Source organism: Pyxicephalus adspersus, chromosome 8 (assembly GCF_032062135.1).
Source record: "Pyxicephalus adspersus chromosome 8, UCB_Pads_2.0, whole genome shotgun sequence".
NCBI lineage: Eukaryota > Metazoa > Chordata > Amphibia > Anura > Pyxicephalidae > Pyxicephalus > Pyxicephalus adspersus.
In genome coordinates, this window is record NC_092865.1 from 28,128,189 (window position 1) to 28,151,994 (window position 23,806).

General features: G+C 35.3%; 1 protein-coding gene across 5 annotated transcripts in view; it reads left to right on the plus strand.

Annotated features, from left to right (window-relative positions):
* Nucleotides 1-23,806, plus strand: part of ABCA4 (ATP binding cassette subfamily A member 4) — a 122,193-nt gene that overhangs the window by 79,749 nt on the left and 18,638 nt on the right. For 3 of the 5 annotated variants that reach the window (XR_011921922.1, XM_072419855.1, XM_072419857.1), the window contains exons 22-42: nucleotides 1,137-1,268; nucleotides 3,093-3,232; nucleotides 4,158-4,295; nucleotides 4,908-5,101; nucleotides 5,747-5,831; nucleotides 6,359-6,564; nucleotides 6,933-6,981; nucleotides 7,763-7,846; nucleotides 10,351-10,565; nucleotides 11,568-11,692; nucleotides 12,761-12,859; nucleotides 14,621-14,813; nucleotides 16,276-16,370; nucleotides 17,145-17,177; nucleotides 17,829-17,934; nucleotides 18,010-18,084; nucleotides 18,778-18,947; nucleotides 20,793-20,970; nucleotides 21,171-21,286; nucleotides 22,726-22,873; nucleotides 23,548-23,671. Coding sequence is in view for 4 of the 5 variants with exons in the window: in XM_072419855.1 (XP_072275956.1) it covers nucleotides 1,137-1,268; nucleotides 3,093-3,232; nucleotides 4,158-4,295; nucleotides 4,908-5,101; nucleotides 5,747-5,831; nucleotides 6,359-6,564; nucleotides 6,933-6,981; nucleotides 7,763-7,846; nucleotides 10,351-10,565; nucleotides 11,568-11,692; nucleotides 12,761-12,859; nucleotides 14,621-14,813; nucleotides 16,276-16,370; nucleotides 17,145-17,177; nucleotides 17,829-17,934; nucleotides 18,010-18,084; nucleotides 18,778-18,947; nucleotides 20,793-20,970; nucleotides 21,171-21,286; nucleotides 22,726-22,873; nucleotides 23,548-23,671 (2,705 nt within the window). In the remaining variant the exon portion in view is untranslated. The remainder of the gene's footprint in view (nucleotides 1-1,136; nucleotides 1,269-3,092; nucleotides 3,233-4,157; nucleotides 4,296-4,907; nucleotides 5,102-5,746; nucleotides 5,832-6,358; nucleotides 6,565-6,932; nucleotides 6,982-7,762; nucleotides 7,847-10,350; nucleotides 10,566-11,567; nucleotides 11,693-12,760; nucleotides 12,860-14,620; nucleotides 14,814-16,275; nucleotides 16,371-17,144; nucleotides 17,178-17,828; nucleotides 17,935-18,009; nucleotides 18,085-18,777; nucleotides 18,948-20,792; nucleotides 20,971-21,170; nucleotides 21,287-22,725; nucleotides 22,874-23,547; nucleotides 23,672-23,806) is intronic. The other 2 variants (XM_072419856.1, XM_072419858.1) reach the window with 2 other exon arrangements.

Here is a 23,806-nt window from a genome sequence, read left to right on the forward strand (position 1 = left end):
AACTTTTATTTAGTAGCCATATACAAATACAGCCCTGTTTTCAAATGTGACTACCAAATAAAAATTGTCTCCCAACCAATAACACATGCTGATAAGGTAACCATAGACAAGAATATTTTTCATTAAGGGGAAATTTTCTGACCACCGAATGTTTTTTTTTTTTTAAATCTTTTATACATCCCTGATATCTAAAGTCATGAGAGCCATTTCATGAAGGAGGGTATCAGAAGGATCAAAGATTTTTACCCAGTCTGTTCCCTCCAAATAGGAATCAGTTATAGGGGTACATGAAGTATATTGACATGACTTCTTGTAAGTTGCAAATGTGTATGTATATGTGGTACATAGCTATGTGTCAATAATCAGGACATCACATTCTTGTGGGTGATTGTTTTGTGAACATCTAGCCACTACCTAAAGTTGTGAACTGTAAAGGTGCGTACACACTTCCAATTTTTATCGTTCCAATCGAACGACGAACGATCGATTGGGCAAAAAATCGTTCGTAAAAAAGTAACCAACGACGCCGACGAACGAGGAAAGTTGTTGGAACGACCGGACCGGCGGATCGGATTGGGCGACGATCGTTGAACATCGTTCGTGTGTACGGTCGTTCGTTGATCGTCCATGGGCTGAGCATGCGTAATGAACGAACGCTCGTTCACTTTCCTGCCGTGCACATAGTTCCTCTATCGCTCAAACGATCGTATCTATTGTGTGTACAATATCTACGAACGATCGTGTCGTTATCTCTATGTGCAGGATCGGTGCTATACGATCGTTCGTAGATATCGTGCAGGATCGTTCGTCGTTCGTTTTCCAACGATAATAATTGGAAGTGTGTACGTAGCTTAAGCCTTCTTAAGCACTGCTAGCAATAAAAAGTAGAGCACTAACAACAAGTTTTTATCCTTCTGATAACATTGTCTAATTTGGGGTTTTTAGGATGTCTGTTATCTGTGTACTATAGGCTGACTGATTCGAGCAAACATCTCAATTTTCATGTATAGCAGTATAGCCAATATACACTTATTTGTGCATTTACCCTTTTAGACTTCCTAAAAACAAAGGCTAAAAAAGGCTTCAAAATTTAACTGTTTTTTAATTCTGCTATTTTCAACTAAACAAAAATGCAGGTCAATTATAACTGGATTATTCCCACCTACCTCGGGCACAGTGTGGATTCGTGGCAGAGATATTCAGACACACATGGACTCCATTCGGCAAAGTCTTGGCATGTGCCCTCAACATAACATTCTTTTTCGACAGTAAGTGCTAAATATGATTAATTTATTGTTATCAGTTTACTTCAGTTAAAAATAACATACCAAGTGTTAAATGGCTCTACTTTTGGCATGTGTCTCCTTTACCTAACTGTTCTGCTTGATACATTCTTCTAGTTGCCGGTATCCAGTTTTTGATAATAGTTTTAAATCTAAATACACCTTCAAATATGCCTCCCAATGTGCTTGGTAGTTCCTTTCTCTCTGTGGCAGCTGAAGTCTTGTTTAAACTCATTATAATCATATAGTGACAGGGAGTACAGAATCATTTGATAAAAAAGCTGCAACACTATTTAGAAACATGCTGTGCTTAATAGCTCATTAAATCTGGTAGCAAGTTATTATGTATATAAAGTATTAACATATGCCTCTTATAAAACAAGTATTGCTTCTTCAGAAAATACTAATTGTTGGTCATATGGAATTAGCACTTTCAATGCCACAGACAAAAAATTAGCAAGCATTAAATGAAAGTCAAATAAACATTATTTTGTCAAGACCTGTTACTCCACTGCACCAGAGTAATGGAGCCAAAATATTTAATAATAGGAGGTTACCCATGGAAGCCCAAATGTTTGCCCAACAACTTTTCCATTAGGCAAATTAAGTCAACATTCATGAATTGTGTTCACTTACATGTGGTGTGGAAGTCTTTTTTTTTTTTTTTTGCTGCCTTGTACTAATCTAGGTTGGAGGTCCCATGATGTACAGCCTGGGTCTAGGGTCCAACAAGCTTCAGAAAGACATAGTGAATGATCTAGGACTAACATGGCTGCTAGAATTTCAGTACTTTTGTTACCATTTGAAATCTTTTAGGCCAGGTCAGGTTTACTTTAAATGTGTCACCTTTATGAAAATGTACATAAATCATGAACTAGGAACTAGGACTATATAAACATTTAGTAAATGTTTAGCTATGTTGATGTAATGTACATAACTAAGATGACTCTGAATAGTTACCAGATGACACAGTAGCTGACCTCCTACCTACACATTTGATTGTATTCATCCTGTCTCTCTGAACAAGTTTGCAAACAATGTGTAACCTTCTGGAAATGTGAAAAGGAAAATGGGAGTACAAAGCTTCATGTCAGAAATATTTATTTTCTGTATATACTTACAAATGGAAACAGAATGAATGTCATTTAGCTAGCTACACAAAAACAGTAAAATATGACATGAATACTGTGATAGCTTCTTTGCAGTAGCGGTCCTTAGGGTGACCTTGTCTTTCTATGTAAATATTCAGATATATAAAGATTTACAAAAGTGTAGTTGAACTTTGAAGTTCACATTTACTTTGGTATTGTATTAAAAGTAGATATTGGATTATTATCCCAGAGCATCGAAGCAAATCCTAAATGTATTAGTTATATAAATGTTAGAGAGAAGGGTAAAGGATCTAATATTTTTAATTTTGGAAATCCTGACCCCAAAAATATTTTAACACTTTTAACTAAGCATTTGGCGTTTTTTTGTTTTTGTTTTTTTTTACTAAGAGCCATATCTGTAAAACTGAGAATCAGACATTGCCTCAAACATTCCATTGTGGGAATCTTCCAGGTCAATATGTTTCAATAGAAGTAATTGATTCTCACCAGGGATTGTGGAAATGGTACACTTGCTTAACTTTTTGATGGCTGAGACATGTGACAGTAAAGCCAGGAAATATTGCAAAGCTATATAGATCATATATTGCATTGATGTACAACTAGGACACAATTGTTAGTTTTGATTATTGTTGACTAATATACTATTTATTTTATGTCCAGCGACTTTAAGATTATATATATTTAATATTTTCTACAGTCTTACTGTCGAAGAGCATATCCTATTTTATGCCCAGCTAAAAGGCAGATCTAGGAGACAAGCTGAAAGAGAATTAGAAACAATGCTGGATGATATAGGAATTCCTCAAAAAAGACATGAGGAAGCTCAAAATCTATCAGGTAATTGCTTTGATCTTGTTAATAATTCTATTCTTTCAAACTAGCCATTGCTAATTTTTTGTCTTTAATATTTTGTCTTGTACTTACCATAATTTTCTTTTCCTGGATCTTTTTCATGTCAGAATACCATAGGTCAGACCCCCCCCCCCCCCCTCTTCATTATGCCACCCTTCTTAGGATAATAAAAGACAGCCCTTACCCTAGGCTAGTGCTCCTATATTTTTGTGACGATCATCATGTGGTGAACTTACACTGACTGAAAGGTCAATTCATTTATTCAGGAGACAGTTTTAGGAGCTTTAAGATCTCTTAGGCTACTTTTAGTTGTCTTTAGTTCTCTTAGGCCTTATCTAAGAAAGGATAGCTCAGAGAACTGGAAAATTCTCTGCATGTTGACTGCATCTGTGCTGCAGCAATGTCTGATAACTTGCACGCACTTTGGGAGATCTAGAACATGAGCTGATAACAGATAGATCTTAACCTGTTTTGGACTCTTCCTCCCGGAAAAACAGCTGTGCTCTTTTAGCATAAAAAAAGGGGAGAATTTTTTTTTATTAAATGCCTCTGCTGCTTTTCTGAAGAATGTTTCAGTTATTTTAAAGGTGGAGATGTCAATCTCATAGGAGCTTCTAGTGGAAAGATAAGTAAAAGTGATCAACTAGGCTAGGGCAAGGACTGTCTTTTATGATCTCGTTAGGTGTGGCCCTATGGAGCAGTCAAAAGGGTGGAACTGAATAGGCAGTAGCCAAAAATGAGGCATTTCAGTAAAATATTTTACTTCCTTAGTTCCTTCCCATTTGACAAGCTATTTATGTTTTTGTATAGTAGGCATATGTATTTTCTTCATTTTAATATTTCTACATGTTTCCCATTTCACGTTGTTAGCATGTTTTAGCGCTCAGTCCAATCTTCTTTTAATTTGTAGGAGGAATGCAAAGAAAACTTTCTGTTGCAATGGCATTTGTTGGAGAATCTAAAGTTGTGGTATTGGATGAACCAACATCAGGTGTAGATCCTTATTCTAGAAGGTCCATTTGGGACCTGCTTTTGAAATATCGATCAGGTAGGCATTATTGCATTGTTTTGTGGCCAGCCATTGGAACACTAAAATGCCTAAACAGATAAAGTAATAATACACATAAGGAAAGGTAGGATGTAGTATGTAGATGTGGCCACACAAGTACTTAAATTCTAAGGAGAAAACATAGTGATGCTATCTAAATATTTCATTGGTTATTTTTTCTGCCAGAGTGATAAATCTACTCCAAACCAGATAAGTAATCTGCATAATTGTTTTATTATTATTGCTTTTTGCCAGTCTTGAATTGAGACTGGATTTAAAGGGAGAATTATTTAGCTGTAAAAATGCAATACCTCTTCTGAAAATAGAATGATAAAACTACTTGCAATTAATATATATATATATATATATATATATATATATATATTTACACACACCACACACACCAAGTGAAAAAACATTGACATTTTTTTATAATTACAAATAACAAACAATAGTCACCTTTAGCTCCATAGGTAAAATACAAGATACTAAATATCAATTGACAGGAGTGGGGCAAAAAGTTGTTATTAGGGGGTTTGTGGAGGAGTAATGTTTGTATTTTGACAATAAAATGTGTCCTTTTATATGTATTGACTTCTTTTTCTGAACCAGGCAGAACCATTATACTCTCTACTCATCACATGGATGAGGCAGACCTCCTAGGTGATAGAATTGCAATTATATCTCAAGGAAAGCTCTATTGCAGTGGATCTCCATTGTTCCTCAAGAACTGCTTTGGAACAGGCTTTTATCTCACCCTGGTCCGGAGAATGAGAAATGTGAAAGAATCAGGAAAAAAAGATTCTGTAAGTCTGAGATCTCCCCACTTTCTTTGTTTTGTGATGTCTTTAACTATTTGTTATTCGTCTATTCCATGTTTTAGATTATTATTGTTGTTACTAGGTTCAGCACCCCTTTTCTGAAAAAAAAGGTACATGTTTGCTGCCTAATGCACAGGGTGCTCTGAGTTTTAGGTCACTTCATTGGCCTATTACGTATATTCCAAACCTCCAAAACCTCCAATTGTCAACTATGAATGATAGGCATGCATATTTCACAGTTGTACAATCCACGTACAACCATTGGTACTGCCTTAGTGACAAAAACTGCATAAAAAAAAAAATCTGTCTATCGCTAAATGGTAACCTGTAAGACCTACTGATGAGTGCAATGATAAATGCATTGTGGACAACGTTAAACAGAAAAGTTCTTAACAAGTCCCAACAACCATGCCAATCTTATGTATTACTCAAATGTATGCTTCTTCTTCTATTTGTACCTTATTTTTCTGTTAATTCACCCTGAGTTTGTGATTTATGGAAAAGTTTGCTACTATAGGAAAATGTTCATAATTTTTACTATATATATATATATATATATATATATATATATTACATTTATACATTATGGTTTAATTATTTGTTTAAAAATTACTTTATTCTTTGTCAAAGGCTTCCTGCCGCTCAGATTGCTCATGCCCTTGTCCTAGCTGTGCACCCAAAGCCAAAGAGAATCCCCTGGAACAAGAATTAGATGGTAAGAGGGTAAATCAATTAATAATTTTTAGAACGTTTTTGAGCTAAATATATTTATAAAAATTTGTAGCATTTGTATAGATTGTCTTAATAAATGTATTACTGTACATTTAGGAAGAAAAAATAAAACTGAAACTATGTGATTTGATCAAATTAAATCTTTGCACAACACATATGCTGCTTGTTTCTACAGCATTTTGCTTGAGCAGAGGCAGTCAAAAATAGGTGGACAGCACTGTTTTTTTCAAAAAAGCATAGTACGCTCTGCAAACATAGTAGTGTTATAGGGTTTGAGCATAAATACCCAAATGAAAGTCATAGAGGTCAGTTTATTATTATAAATGTAACTTATTTAAGATAAAACTAAGCAACTATTTCTCAAATAAAGTACCTTTATAAACTAGGACACATATTTTTGGGGGGATTTTGCTGATCATACGGTACCACTCTACTGCATGCATTGCAGAAACACATTAAACATGCAATGCCTGCTTCATAGCAAACTTTATATTCCATTCTTTTAAACAGGTGATGTAGGTGGACTTACTGAGCTTATTCATCACCATGTTCCTGAAGCCAAACTTATAGAAAGTATTGGACAAGAACTGATTTTTCTGCTCCCCAGTAAAGATTTCAAGTACAGAGCCTATGCTAGTCTTTTCCGGGAGCTTGAAGAGACCATTGGAGACCTGGGGCTGAGCAGCTTTGGCATTTCTGACACTCCATTGGAAGAGGTAATAATGGCACACAATTTATGCTAGATAATTTAAGTACAACTTTTCAATTGAAATGTTTATGGAATTTTTGAAATGTTATGTGATAGAAATTATAGCAGTATACAGAGTTTTCAAGTATATTAAATTGGTGATCTAATAAACATAAGGATGAGTGTAATTTTTTAGCACTTTTCCTTTTTTGACCCCCATCTCCTACATGAATATTTTGAAAATAGGATATACTGCTTGGTGTCTTCTGACTTTACACAAGACACAGCAAAAAATGCAATCATTATTACATTTTTTTGAATTTGAGTGTACATTTTTAGTATATTATTGTATCAGGTGGCACAGCATCATATATCCTTTTTATATTGTCCCTGCAGATCTTCTTGAAGGTTACAGCTGATTCGGTGACAGGAACTGAAACTCCAGGTATTGACACCTTCTCTAAAGCTTGGCAGGTATCACATCATGCTTTTAAACTATTATTTATATTATACACATAGGATAATATAATCCAGGCAGCCCTCCAGGATTCATTATTCATGCATGTACTATGATGTGAATGATGTAACTGGTACAATGGGATTGGAATTTTTTTTATCCTGGAAGAAAGAATGGAAATCTGTTCAGAAAGCCTTCCTTCTAAGTATCTATTATGTGCCCTGTGTCATCCAAACAGAGATGGAGAATCTGTAATATTTTAGCAAACATAAGAATGATCAAGTGTAACATGTCTAGTTGAATCAGAACCAGTATGCAGGGGCCAAGATCAAGGGTAAAGTACTTATAACATTCCTAAACAGCAGAATCTGTAGCGTAAAGCTCAACATATATCTATGCGGTTAAGCTTCCTTGGCCCAAGGAACCAAAGTTACAATGAGTAACCAAGCTTCCTCTGCTTGTACAAACTTTAGGAGCATTCTTGAGTTAACTAAACTACTGAATAGTCTTGGTGTTTTTGGATTGTCAGCAGTAGACACAAGCATGCAAAATTTAGCAATACCAGTTTTACCTTCTGGGGTCCAGAATGTGGTGGGGAAGTTCTTTCAAGCGCTGACCCTTCAAATCTAGATATGGCTGTGTCCTAGAGGCCATCAATCAATGGTTTAAAACCATTTACCTTAGGCAGGCTTCTCTAAGTAATCCTATTTCAGATTCTCTTTTTAACATTTGCTTGTTTTAACTTTCTTCTGGCTCAACGCATTAACAGAGGAATGGATGTTACAGCAACGGAAGTCCAGAACCAGTCTAGCTGTGGATCCAAAGCCAACAGTTGTCAATATTGAGAATAAAGGTGACTCAGGCAGAATAATGATGGGTAAAATAATTGGAATGTCTAGAGCTTGGTGCTTGTCACATACAACAATCACAACTATCATAAAATGTCATTGCATGTTAAAAGTTAATTTCAATGGAGACTTGATGTCTCCATTTTGCCACTTACTTTAAAAGTTGAACATGTTATTGTTGTTATTACTATTAAACTTAATTTATGTGGCACTAATGTATTATGCAGAATGGTAAGCAGACAAATACAAAGAATAACACAGGAAGAGGAAAGGACTCTGCTCAAATAAGCTTACAATCTTAGAGTTCTTAACCACCCTTCAAGCACATGTATTACAAGGTGCATGCTGTTTGTACCCAATAGTTCTTTCTACACATAATATTTCCTGGTTTGTAGTCCAATAGGGGCTTTATGAAATAGGAAATATAACTTGGTAATTTTTTCCTTGCTGTTGCTAGTACAGGCATTTTTTTGATCGGGGCATTGAAAAAATAGAGCTAAAAATAGGCCCTCCTAGATTTTATGACCTTTCAACAACAAACTGAAGACTTCTTAACTTCCTACATGCCATCTTTATTAAGAACTAGGAAAAAATAGTTTTCACACATAGTTTTCAAATTTAGTCAACACACAAGACTACAAAAGAGTCACTTCAATCAATTTCTGTAAAAATGATAATATATAATACTAATAAATACAACATGTAATCAAAATACAACTAAACTAATTGAAGCATGCATCTTTTAAATCCAACATTAGCATATACATTTTCAGAAATGTATTAAAATCCAGACATTCCCTTGGTTACCCATCCTTATCTGGTACCTGAAACTAAATCCTTGCTAAGCATTTTAGTGCTCTTTTTTGCTTTTGCTTCTTTTGCTCACTGAAGCATGCATCTATAGGGTGGAAAGAGACATTTACTTAGGGGTTTGTCATTGTCTATGTAATGAATGCAATTAGATGCAGTAGCTTGCTTGCCGTCTAAAGAAGATCAAATGAATACAAGGTTAGATTGGTAAACATTGAGTGAATGACAACACCTATAACCAGCTCATAAATCTTCATTGTCAGGTGTTGTTATACATTTATTCTTATGTGACCAATCAGGTTATTGAGCTGCAAGATTTGTATATGTATAAATAAAGTGGTGACAAAAGAGGAGCACCATATGTGTTATACTAAATCTCCTATCTATTTTTTAATTTCCATGCTAACTTTCTACACCATACATGAAATAAGTGTTGCAAGATGAGGTTCAGTGTGCACTTCTGTCACCATTAAACGTTTTTTTTTGTTAAAATGAACCCAATTAGGTCTTTTTTTTAGTTTTTTTATGTATCTAATAACCATATAGTCACAGTCAGGGCCAGATTTCCAAAACTGGAGACTGTAGGGACATATTCCTGGTTCAAAAAGCATTATATCTTTAGCAGGATCACCTTTGCCTCATTTATGGACAGGCACAAGTTTATTTTTATAAAGCAAATAGTAGCTTGGCCTTAGCAAGGATAACTTGGACTGCTAACCATTTCTAGTTGAGAGCTAGCTGAAAGTCAAAAAGAGTTGGAATAGTTTTCATCTCTCTTTATTTTTATTGTCTAAGTTTCAGTATTATAGTCATATATAAAAATGCTATCTGAAGATGTCCCTGATAATTAATGTAATCCTAACATCCATCTTAGCATTCAACCTATCTCCAGACTTAGCCCTAGTTAAACCCATATAGATTAAACTTTATATACAGCCAAAATGTTTCAAAAGTTTTGGACAAGGTAGAGAATGTTAAGACTCCTGTCTTTTTTATCTGTCTGTGTTCTGTTGAGAAGATTTCCCTACACTTCCCATTCCCAGAAAGGTAGACCTTTAAAAAGCAAAGCAATGTCCAGTCTTGGACAGTTTTTATTCCATCACTTTCTATACCAGAAAGAATGGTTGCCAGAACTAATTGAGATGATAAAAGTCACCAGTAGGGATAAGAAAACTTTATATACAATTTAAATCCAAATGAAGCAATAAGCAAGGTAGTGAGTTTGCTCCCACCTTTCCATTTAGTTAAAGTGTGTATTTACTAAAGGAGTTTGGGTTGAGTGAATTATCATCCTGCAAATGGTTGTGTTTAATAGTAGTAGTGTTAAAAATTAAATTTGCAAAAAGTAACCAATTAAAAGCAAGTAAATGTAATTAAAAAACATGGTTTTTGCTTGCAAATGATGGGATAGGTGAAGTCAGCAGCCAACTAAGCTAAGTATATTATCTCTTGTAGGGGAATATTTCACTTTGCTAAGAGCACAGTCCCAATTTCTTTGTCTCTAAAAGTACAATCTCACCTTGTTACTCATCTGCTCTGTCTGCTCCAGGAGGCATACACTGAGACCTCACATTGACCAATGTTAAAAATTAATGATCCCACCCAAAGCAGCCATTACTTGGTATTATTGATTGCTGTAACATATTAATAGGATGAATTTGTTACATAAAATTCATATTTATACTATCACTAATCTCAGACCACCCACCAGATGTCAGAAAACAATCTCAGAGAGCGGGAGCAGAAAACATCCCTGCACCTGAAGCCTGCAATGAACAACCTGCTCCTACTGAAACAAATGGCAAAGGATCTAATCAAATCAAAGGCTCCGGTCTGATGAACCAACAATTTAAAGCGCTTATATTCAAGCGCTTCCAGCATGCTACACGCAGCCAAAAAGATTTCTTCGCCCAGGTAATGTCATGTATTGTAAATAAGAGAAACTGCAATTTTTGATATATTTGCCCACTGTATTATGCACACAGAAATGTAACTGCCAGTTTATAAAAGCAAGTACCTAAAATGTTAATAATATGAAATATGATGCATATTATTTTAATTATGAAAGTCAGTATCTTTTATAAATCCTGGAAAATGTAACCAATAGTTTAAAAAGTTTGCTTTTAGTAATGATGGCCATACATTGCTAAATTTGGGTACATTTTAGAAATCTTAGAACTGGTTAAATGAAACTTGTAGCTTGCTGGATGGTTTCAAAAAATGCAAATGACTCAAAGGGTAAATAATACAGTAGAAAGAAGCCCAGATTCTATATAGTCATTAAAATACCCAATAGAAGCACAGATCAGGCGCAATTAAATCTCGCAGCTCAGCGAATGCATGTCCTAAATGTGAGGGGCATCATTGTCATAAAGTTGCCCCTGGGCCCATAGGTCTGTAGCTACACTAATAAAAAAACACAATTGTTTCAAAGAAAAAGAGTTATTCCTATCACATTCTGTTTGCTGATTTTGTAAAAGATATTAAAAACTGATTGATGTGTGTTATTGAAATATTGATCAATCTTTGCAGAATCAGAATAACTTTCTGCTTAGAAAGACAGGGTTGTAGTCTTAAGGTGCGTACACACTTCCAATTTTTATCGTTCCAATCGAACGACGAACGATCGATTGGGCAAAAAATAGTTTGTAAAAAAGTAACCAACGACGCCGACGAACGAGGAAAGTCGCTGGAAACGAACGACCGGACCGACGGATCGGATTGGACGACGATCGGTCGTATATATCGTGCATGAACGTTCGTCGTTCGTTTTCCAACGATAATAATTGGAAGTGTGTACGTAGCTTTATAGTATATTATGCAGAAAACTCTTCATAGTTTGAGGTTTCTCTACATTTTTGTGTATTTATTATGTTTAACGCTGAATATACATACAAATGCCTTTACCTCCTGCAGATTGTGCTTCCTGCCAGCTTTGTTTTGCTGGCTCTAGTGTTTACTCTGATTGTACCTCCCTTTGGAGAATACCCCAGCTTAACCCTTCACCCATGGATCTACGGACAACAGTACATTTTCTTCAGGTCAGAGAAATTAGTAGAATAGTCAAACGATTCTTCCCATAGTATTTCCCAGTTTTCACTGTAGACAACTATTGTAAAATCTTAGACAAGTTGTGGTTATATATTTTAAAGTTTGGCAGCTGACTTTTGGGCCCTAGAAATACCCAAGTCTCACCTACATTTTGGAATTTTAGGTAGAGTTTTTAACCACACCTTGTTATGTTTCCTGGACTCCATTGGGGGATTTTTCATCTTTGTTCTGGTTCTTTGTATAACTATATTACTATCATTGGAAACAACCTTTAGTGGTCATTTCCAGTGACAAGCAATAGCCATCCCTTTCCATCCTCCTCCATCATCTGTTATCCTACAGTGATCCTACAGAAGCAAACATTTTCACTGGAGACAATCACAAATGATCATTGTAGATGGTGAAACTTCAATGTAGAAAGCCTTACAGACAATGTACGATTGGACGTGGGAACACACAGAGCAGGGCAGGAGCAGTTTAAAACATCACAATGGGTGGAGATAAATCTACAAGCTATGTTGGAAGAAGATCAACTGTAGGGTTCCCAAAAGACATAAGAAGCCATAAAACTTAGGCTATCAGGTTAGACCTGTAACTAAAATATTGATTTTAAGTGGACAGACCTTTTAAGTAAATGAAGAATATTAACGATATATTGTAGAATTTTACAACTAATATCAAGTCAGCAATGTGAAATGTCATCCCTGCAAGAAGAACCTATGATTAACTAGTCCATGTCACACTCAGTAGCCTACCACTAAGAATTATAATGGTGTAGATAATTTTAGGGTGTGTGGACATACATACCTCCAACAGCATATGCTACTAAAACTAGCAGTGAATTATTTAAATCATGTTTCTGTTTCCCACAGTATATAGGATATTTTTAACCCTACCTCTGGAATCATTTCATCATTTTTTGAATGTGGCCAACCAAACACATTTACATCCATCACCTAATGCATTTTCTGGGGCAATTTAACAGGTGCAGTTAAATGTCCCAGAGTCTGCATGTTGAAGAAAACACCTTACATTTTCATTTGCTTTTTATTTTACAGTAATGAGCAACCCGGCAGTGAGCAAGTGGTACCTATTTCAGATGCCTTCCTAGATAGTCCGGGCTTTGGAACTCGTTGCATGAAAGACCAGCCACTGACGTAAGTAATGTACAAAAACTGGAGGGAGTTGGTCAAGATTAGGGTTTTGTATTGTGTCTATAGAGGTCTGTTTATAAAGCAGTGAATCTGACATTTACTCAAACATTTTCTGTTGGAAAAGCAGTCACTGGAATTAAAAATACAGTGTTTGAGTAGAACAGAAGGTAAAGCTACATACACACTTCCAAATATTATCGTTGGAAAACGAACGACGAACGTTCATGCACGATATATATGAACGATCGTATAGCACCGATCCTGCACATAGAGTTAACGACACGATCGTTTGTAGATATTGTACACACAATAGATACGATCGTTTGAGCGATAGAGGAACTATGTGCACGACAGGAAAGTGAACGGACGTTCGTTCATCACGCATGCTCTGAACATGGACGATCAACGAACGACCGTACACACGAACGATGTTCAACGATCGTCGTCCAATCCGATCCGTCGGTCCGGTCGTTCGTTTCCAGCGACTTTCCTCGTTCGTCGGCGTCGTTGGTTACTTTTTTACGAACGATTTTTTGCCCAATCGATCGTTCGATTGGAACGATAAAAATTGGAAGTGTGTACGCACCTTAAAGCTGAGACCTATTAGCCAAGTTTTGTGTGTTTGTGATTATATAAACTAGGATTTCTTAACCAGGAGTATGCATAGCCCTTGGAGATACGGGTACCAAATGATGAGGGTATGGGACTGGACCTCTAAATGAAAAATAAAATTAAAGTGGACGAACTGACATGTTGGGCCAAAGGACATGTCAGTAACAATGTCAACAACTGTACCTTGAAACCATGTTTTCTTTCTTTTGTTTTACAACTTTTCCTTAAAACAGAAAAATTCTAAGTGTTTGTAGCTAAAATTTAATAATTGGATTTTAATGTCTTGATTTGAATAAATTTGATACATCTGTATGCTTTGGTTTTAGTTTTTCTGTTACTTGCCATTCGTGTTTAAGGTTAAACCAAGATATTGATGTCTTTTGACGTCATACTAGTACCTATTAAGACCGATGATGCTGATATCTACAGTCTGGTATATTGGTTATATCAGTGTTTCTCAACCAGAGGTTGCTAGGGGTTCCTTGATTCTCAGGTTAGTTACCCATGACATCAATTATGTTTTTGACAATCTGTAAGGGAGAGTTTCTTCCCACTGACCACCACACTTATGTATATATATATAGTATATATAGTAGTATTTATAGCCAGGGTTTCCCAAGACATTAAAGTTTTTTCAAGGATTTCACTATGTAAAAAGGGTCTAGAAAGTCTGGAATATAGAGGTGTAATGAGCAATTCATTGTGAGTGTGTAATTACAAATTAAGAACTACTTATACATGTTTATATTCTGTGGACATTCCAGTTTCCTCCCACATCCAAAATACAAACAAATTGGTTCAATGGCAAATCTCTACCACCCAAAAAATCTTAAACTATTTTAGGGAACATCCAATTGTGGCTTTTTGTTGTGTGCATAAATCACAATATTGCACTGTGTGGCAACAGCCTAGAAAGAGGGGATGTACTTTAACTCCTACAGGAGAAATGTTCTTTGCAAATAACTATTGTTTTATTCAAATTCTGAGATATGTTTAGGACTAGAAAGATAAATGATTGATGTCCCCAGGTGAAAAAACTGTTCTAATTTTGTGCCAATATTATATATTGAAACTCATCATCATTTTAGTCATAGTCATCAACATAGTCATAATCATCATAATGAATTGCTGCCTTTTGTTTCTTTTTCTTAGTAAAAAGTTCCCTTGTAAAAACATCTCTAGTGAATGGATCATACCTACCATGTCGCCGAGTGTAACCAACATTCTGTTATCCCACGAATGGACTCCAGAAAATCCATCCCCTTCCTGTACTTGTAGTACAAAGAATAAACTGATAATGCTGCCTGAATGTCCTGAGGGTGCTGGAGGTCGTCCTCCTCCACAGGTAAATATAGAACTATATATAAGAGTCCTTCTTTATAGCATTCTGGAGGTGGACAGACTTTTCTACACAACCTGTAGCTGTTTTTCCAAAGAAACAAACTGTATGAATTTTAATTTTCTTTTGAAGTCCCTAAAATATAGTTAGCCTACCTAAACTAAAGATTCAGTTTGGCTTTACCTAAGGGGCTAAGCAATTAAAGTTATTAATTACCATGGAAGCAGGAGATGCACATGCTTTCAGCCTATATTGATACAATCTGGTACTTAGGCTTATGTTGGCAATATTGTTTAGCTTCCTATAATCTGTGTTGTGAATTGGGGTCACCATAGAGCCTCATTCACACCAGCAGCACCCAAATGTGTTAAGGTGCAATGTACAAAAACAGATATAATGATAACATATGGTGTCATTCACATAGGTAACAACCTCACACCCCTACATTTTTATGAAGTGTACAAACGAGAAATTATGTTCCTTTTTTTTTTTGGTCAGGTTCATTAAAATAACCTGTCATGTTAGATGTATGGAAGGGGGCTCCTACTGAAAATGCTAGTTATCTGGTTGTGTCTGGCTTTAAATTCAGAGATCTGAAACAAGCATGTGTACCCGAAACCCCTTATGTCTATGCTTAAACCAGACCAGCGACTCAGCAACCATTGAAGATAATGCATTAGCATGGCCACCTTGGAACTAACATTGTAAAAAGGCATGGTCAACAATGACATGCTATATAATTCTCCTGAGACAAATGCACTTATAAAGGAACATATTAGAATAAAAGCTGATGATAACGGTGTAAGTGTATGACACTATCTGGTATCTGCCTAGGCAATGTTTATTTCTAAAGATGTTGTATTAGAATTTACTTGAACCCCTTAAACGCTATCTAGATAGCTAGATCAATAATATATGATTGAGAAGTCATATATGATAGATGAAAGAAGGCAGATAGGTGATTGATGATAGATAGATGATAGAAGATAGATATAGATGATTATTAGATATATGATGATAGATAGATAGATAGATAGATAGATAGATAGATAGATAGATAGATAGATAGATAGATAGGTGATATATGATAGAAGATATACAGATATTAGATGAATAATAGATATGTGATAGATGAAAGAAGATAGATAAGTGATAGATAGACAGACAGACAGATTATGGAAGATAGATGATAGATAGGTGATAGATGATAGCTAGATGATAGAAGATAAACAGATAATAGATGATTAATAGAAATGTGATAGATAGATAGATAGATAGATAGATAGATAGATAGATAGATAGATACTTTAAACTGCATTGCAAAACTTCCTAATCCTGAATTTAATTCTGTACCACTAATGGTTAACTGAAATTTGGTCAATAGCCAGGTAGTGAATGTTCTGTAGAAATTATCAGTCTCTTTCATTTCTAACTGACCGTTATTTTTTGGTGATGTCTTTTTTGTCAGAGAATTCAGCCCAGCTCAGAGATTCTCCAGGACCTCACTGAGCGAAATATTTCAGATTATCTCCTGAAAACATACCCAACTTTGATAAGAAGCAGGTGCGCTGGACTTTGTGTCTTGTCATTTTGATGGATAAATCTGTTTTGTTATGCAGAAAAAAATCTGATTTTCTGGGATATGGTAAATGGTCTAAATTAGGCCACCCAGCAGATTCATATCAGAGCCAGACAACTTTATGGCGCAGAATGCATATGAAGTTAATTAATTACAAGAATGCAAATGTTGTAACATAAAGGTATCTGTGACAGATTATTTGCAGACGCCTATTGGCTGGTCATTATTTTAACACCTTTATCTAATGTGTTCAAACAGTAATAGCCTGGTTTAATCCGACCTTGGATAAACTGATTATGAATTCCTATACTCACACAACTGGAATCTAAGGGGAAGCTATAGGGTTTATAATTAGTGTGAAAATTATACAAGCATGTTATATCTGATCATGTAATGGTTTCCTTTTACAAAAAAAGGGTTCCTTTTACATAAGGAAAATAAAAGAACAAAGAATAATGTAGGCGCTGCAACAACCAGATCACACGCTTGGAAATCTCGTATAGAATAGTGATGGTCTGACACTAAAAGTACATTGCAATTTTCATAAATTTTGCATGTGAATTCCAAAAAAGCTGCATTTCCAGCATCTCATTGAATATCTTTCTTTTAGAGATATTGAACAATTTTTACATTGAATTCTTGAGGTCATTTTTTTAATTTTTTACATACATTTTATTATTGGTTTGTTTTTGTAATTATTATTTCATATTATTGTTTAGTATTATTGCCATGTTTTATTTTTTGTTTTGCTTTTGTAGCATGAAAAGCAAGTACTGGGTCAATGAACAAAGGTATGTTAAACTTGTGAAAAAAAAAAAAAAGTAATGCAATTCACTTACCGTAAGTGAAATGTTTTAGTTGCAGTAAATATGTAGTAAAAATGTTAACTTCATTATGGTCTGTGCTGCCCTCTAGTGGTCATTCTGGTAATCAACTTCAATCAAATAGGCTTTTATTACACTATATGGGTAAATTGTACTGGTAACCACTGAAAAGCTTGATGGTACTTTGATGATGCCTGATGATCAAACCCTGACTGTGCTTTGCCCATATCCAGCAAAAAAAGTAATACATTCAGCAAAATGGAAGAAAAGTAGTTGATCTGCGGCCAGACCACCCAAGTTTTCTTTGTAAGTTTAGACTTTCCTGGTGCCACATACCGTCATCTAGCAGCACATGGGAACTGGCCATAAAACAATTTGGCAATGCATTATGGAAAGGCAGGTGGCATGTCACAAGTTCATCAACACCCCCCTATGGGTTACAGTAAAATGGCACATAGAAGATGAGTGATGACCTTTTAAACTTCTTTAAGAAGAGCCAACTTGTTACTTCTCTAAATAAGGCCTAAATAAAGTTTAGTAAATACAATGGAATATATGTGAACACCTCCTAACTGAAAATTCACAGTTGCCTAATTTTCACCCCTTGTTTACCCGTAGATATGGAGGTTTTTCTGTTGGCGCAAAGCTTCCTGTAATTGACATAAATGGAGCAAACATAGCAGAATTCTTCAGCCATCTGGGTGACATGACAAATGTCTCAGCAGTGAGTATTCAAAAATATTCAGATTGGGTAAGGATATTGGACTGTCCTGGTTATTAATCCTTGTATATCCTATAGGGCCCTGTTGCAAAGTCTGTTTCCCATGACCTGCAGTCTTTTCTTACACATCTGGAGACAGAGAACAATATCAAGGTACATAGTTATTATATTGATACCTATTATAATTATTTCTACCACTGAACACTGAGCTGTGAATTACCAAATAACCTGCAAAACAACCCAACTGATTATAGGATCATAAAATTTATTTCTAGGATAGTGCTAAGATAATATTTTTGTTTTAATACAATAACATTTTAATTCACTACTTATTTGTTGCACTTATTTTAACATGCTTACTTTACCATCTATATTTTGTTGATTTTATTTAAATAAGTCAAACAGGTAGTATAATGGTTTATTGAGGCAAATGACTCTTAAGATCTGTACACTGTCACTATAAACCATCTTTTGTAATTGTTTACAGGGACAGTAGGGTGAATGATCGCTGTAAACACAGCACTTTTCAGTCCATTAGAGAAGGCAGGGAGGGAGGATGAGCAGAAGGCACCCTGCTGCATCCTCGCCTTATAGGAAATAACAGAGGTCATCCCAAGTTTTCCTTTCAGGGATATGCTAACAATTAATCAAATCTAGGAAGATAAATATATTTAACCTTTAAAAACTGGTAAAGAGGTGAACATGTTCAATATGTGTACATGATCAAAATATAAAATATCCCCAGAACATTAGGTTTTATGATTATGGTTACTTTTGTCAGGAAATATTTCTGTAGTAACTGTTCAGCATTACTTTGTTCAATATAACATATCTTTTTCTTTCTAGGTTTGGTTTAATAATAAAGGCTGGCATGCTATGGTTATATTCATCAATGTTGCCAACAATGCTATTCTTAGGGCCAACCTGGGTGAAGATAAAGACCCTGGAGAGTATGGTATAACTACCATGAACCATCCCCTCAACCTCACCAAAGATCAGCTGTCAGAGGTCACAGTGTAAGCTGCCATATGACCAAATAGTGCTTATTATAACCAGTATTCACAAATTATAGTACACACTAGTTTATGCTGTACAAGCTAGAACAGCCTTCCTCAGCCTTTTTAACACGTAGTAACACATGGTAATCCTTGAAAATAAGTTTTAGGACTCAGGGATCCTTACCATTATGTATGATATGCCCAGATTATGGTGCATTAGCCAGGTGATCAATTGAGTGAATGTCTCTTGCATTGTTGTCCAGAGAAAAGAATGCTGTAGATGCCCACATAGATAATTGGTATCAAAGGTAAATGACCTGGGAGGTACAAATTGCCCATTTCTTAAGGAAACCCCCATGGAGGAGCCCTTTCCACTGGCCACCATTTTTGGAGGTTGACCAATATAAATTGGTTTTAGCAGGGGTTCCCTGAGACCTGAGAATTACTTTAAAGATTCATTGAGACCTGAAAACTATTTCAAGTGTTGCTCAGAGGTAGAAAGGTTGGGAAAGGCTGCTGTAGAGGTATAAGAATAATGGTGCAAACAGAAACTTTCCAGTCTAAATTCAAAGTAAAATTGGATTAGCATACAGGGAGCACAGCCCACTAAGGTATACCCAGGATTTGATGTAGAACATCAGTCCACCTTGGTATAGTAATCTGAGAAACCCTGATCATGATAATGCTGGGCTATTTACAAGCTCCTTGCTTCATTTACCAACAGAATGTTTGGCTGTACCTTGCCAGTACTAAGAAAATCTGCAGTGACTTCTGGATGAAATTAGAAGCTCCCTGATTGCCATTGCCATCTGTCTAGAACTGCTCTTTGAGTTCCCATTCACATCTTCACATATTGGGCACATTGCTAATGCAATTATTTAGGTAAAGTCTTTCTTGCTGCACTATACTTTACTATACACACTTTGATGTGGTTCCAGCAAAATATACTCTACAGAAAGTTCAATAGTGACATGTGCATTACAAACACATGACTACAAAGCACAACATATGTACAGTACAACACATTGCACCTAAAATATGCAGATGTGAATGGGGTCTAAACAGGTGCCAAGGAGGACATAGCATATTCACGATTGCAAAGAGGTGAAATTATAAATATTTAGGTCATAGAGCAACATTTATAGAGGTCCCCTGCAAACTGGTTCACCACAATTTCTGAAGCTCTATATACATTTTAGGATATACTGGCAAAATGTGCTCCTTCCTAGAATGGATCATGCAAAATGTTGTATTTTAATTAGGTGTATGTGTCTCTAATGATATAGTTTATCTATTTTTTTCCCCATAATACTTCAGTAAAATAATGTAACATAAGGGGAGTGACAGTGTGACATTATGGCTGTGCCAAAGTCACGTAGAACTAGGCTGTGATGCCAAATGGATGTCACAAGCATGGATGTGTGCTCATTCACTGATAAAAAATTAGCATGGCCATCTGACACACAAAAATAAAAACTCCAATGATATTGGGGTGTTCTCATTTTAAAGAGGGTTATATGAATACAGAAGTACACAGTATTACATTGTCTCCTTCCATTTTTTTGAAGTCTGTGTTCACAACCATAACACCTTCTCTCTGTAATGTGTATATGTCTGCCCTGATATTGTGAGTGTATCCAGACATTCTCTGCGAGTGTGCCCTGACACTGTACATGTGTCTTGACTGACTGTGCATGTGTCTTGGTTAACAAATATTTTTATTATTATTAAAATTAACAATATTCAATAAAACAGCACAATGAGATCAAATAAACATAACCTTCATCAACCAATTGGGGATTGAGGTTGGAGTAGTTTACCATAAATGGTGTTGTTTAACTTACTTTTTATTGTTTGTTTTAGGCTGACTACCTCAGTGGATGTTGTGGTTGCCATTTGTGTGATTTTTGCTATGTCGTTCATCCCAGCAAGTTTTGTGCTGTATTTGATCCAAGAAAGGGTGTCCAATGCCAAACACCTTCAGTTTGTTAGTGGAGTTACTCCAGCCGTTTATTGGTTCACAAACTTCATGTGGGACATTGTGAGTTGATGTTTTTGTTGCAAAACAGTTTATCTATAAAATACAGGAAAGGAAATTTCTGATAACTGTATCTGTTGCAAAAAAAAAGCTGTTGTTGAGTATCAGCCATAGAGGAAATCAAGGTCTTGAATATGGCTATAGTTATATGATTCTAATCTATAAAATAAAATTTTCTGTGCAAAATGTTCCTATCTTTTTAGGCAAACTACGCTATAAGTGTGGCTATGGTGGTTCTTATATTTATTGGGTTTGAAAAGAAAGCATATACATCATCCACAAACCTACCAGCACTCATTGCATTGCTTTTTTTCTATGGGTAAGTAGTTTTACATGTTCAAATATTTTTGCAGATTTTAGAAACAGTGGAGAAGATAGTACAATCCAAATCAAAATGTATCTATTAGAAGGGATCAAAGATTTTTTTACATCTGATAAGGTCACAGAAAAAAATGTTTGGAAAAAATGAAAAAGTTTGGAAAAACTTTTTAAAAAATTAGGGTTCTTGAATATTATAAACATCTATTTTTTGTCCTCATTGGGAAAATCTAATTTCCCTGACAAGATGTGATGTAATATATCTGAAATCTCCTCAACTTTGCTTTTGAGAAAAATAAAAATTTTTAATAAGGTTATAATCTGTTGCCACTGAAAATCAAGTTTTGATTGTTGAGCAATGATATCAAAATGCATTGTTTGCTACATCATCAAATGGCATCAGATTCCTACAATGCACATTATGCACATTGATGCACTGAAGTGCCATACTGCCAATAACCCCACAACGCACCTGCATTGCAACACACCACATTGCATTTTAATGCATTTCATTGTGCTGTGTCACCAAAAAATGGTGCATGCAATTTTTTGTGTGTGTTTTTGGCATTAGGCAAACCAATTTAAATGAATAGATTGCTTTAACATTACACTCCTTAGCATACAACCTAACACATGCATGTTACCTGCAATATTCAAACATAAACATAAAAAAAATAAGGGCCAATGGGAGGAATTTCAGAAAGAAAACAGAAGAAGAGGAATAACTAAAATGATTGATAAGTCTAGCAGCAGCAATAATCAAAACTTGAGGCAGGAGACTAATTAGAGTAATACCAACAAACATTTCAGTAGTCAAAGTGAATGATAATAGGAGGGTTTACTGGGAGTATAGTGTTTTTTTTTGGTTAAAAAAAAAAAAGATAGGACACCAAAACCCCTTACACCAAAAGCATGGTAAAGAGAGTGGTCAACAGTGTCAAAGGCAGAGAAAATGTTCAGTAGGAGTAAAGAAAAGTTGCCCCGTAACTTGGCTCTGGGGAGGTAGTTGGTCATTTATGTAAAAACCATTTTTGCTGAATTTGCGGGCCCAAGCCAATAGGGATAGGGAATTCAAGCCAATAGGGATAGGTCTATTCAAAAGTACTGACTTGGGGTTCTATTAGAAAATTCAATTAGTTCTTAGGAACTAATTAGGAAATGGGAAAATAGCTGATCATAGAGTGGAGTCAACACTAAAACAATTGGCAGACTGTAAATTATTATTTTCTATTTATTTAATATTTAGAATGTTTACTACCATTTTTAAATAAATAGTGTAGTAGATATGATCTGTTTTGAGAATTCTTCACTGCCAGGTGAACAGAATGTTCTTACATAGTAAATCCAATAGTAAAGCTATTATTTTGTAATCATTCTGTGTTTACTGTTTAAAACTATAAATTATTTTTTTAAATGAACTATAATGATTTTTATTTGCAGATGGGCTGTAATCCCAATGATGTATCCAGCATCATATGTCTTCAATGTGCCAAGCACGGCCTACGTTGCATTATCTTGCTTGAACCTCTTTATTGGAATAAACAGTAGCGCCATTACTTTCATTCTTGATCTGTTTGAGAATAATAGGGTGAGTAAAATCTTCCACAATCTATATAATATTCATTATTATCAGTGAATCTCACAACCGCTATCAATGTGTACCTCTTGTCAGGTTTTTTTTTGCTGTTTGTATCCCTATTAGAGATATTTATTCTGTCTATAATATTTCAATGGGGGCCACTGTGATAACTATTGAAGAATCCATATCCCACACTTAAGAACAGTTTCCTCTCATTTCAAGTTAGCCTCTATTAGGCTTTGAGCCCCTTGAAAGAGTGGTTGCTACCACCTTTCATGTTGGTTAAAAATTACTTTTTCTCAGTGCAACTTGATAATCAAACAATTGACAGGGTAGACAGGATAAATATAGGCTTTAAATATTGATGACACCTCATACTGGCTAAATTTTGCCTATAGTCACATAAAAATTAGTTGAGTACTTGATAAACAATAAAATAACCTTAGAATATTGCAGTCTACCAAGTTCATCCAGCAAGTATGGGGTGCTTATATGGTTATATGGTTTTGGTTTATATGGTTGTGGGCACACTTTCACATTATATATTGGAGTATAAAGCACCAGAGCAAAAGTTTCTGCACTACAGAAGTTTGTATGACTTATATTATACTTAAATCATATGATGTGGGTGTTTTTTTTTCTACCTGAGCTATTTAGATTTAATGTCAATTTCTTTCTTGCAGTCTATGTTAAAATTCAATGAGAGGCTGAAGGACTTGCTTTTAATCTTCCCACACTTCTGCCTAGGCCGAGGTCTTATTGACTTGGCTATGAATCAAGCTGTGACTGATGTGTACGCTCGATTTGGTGAGTGTGAAGCATTTAGCTTGACATTTGTACAATATCTTGTCCTTAACTAAGGAAAGGTGCATGTAAATTTGTTTTGATTGTAGACAACCATATAAATGTTTCAGCAGTTTATCCCTCTGAACATATAAAGAT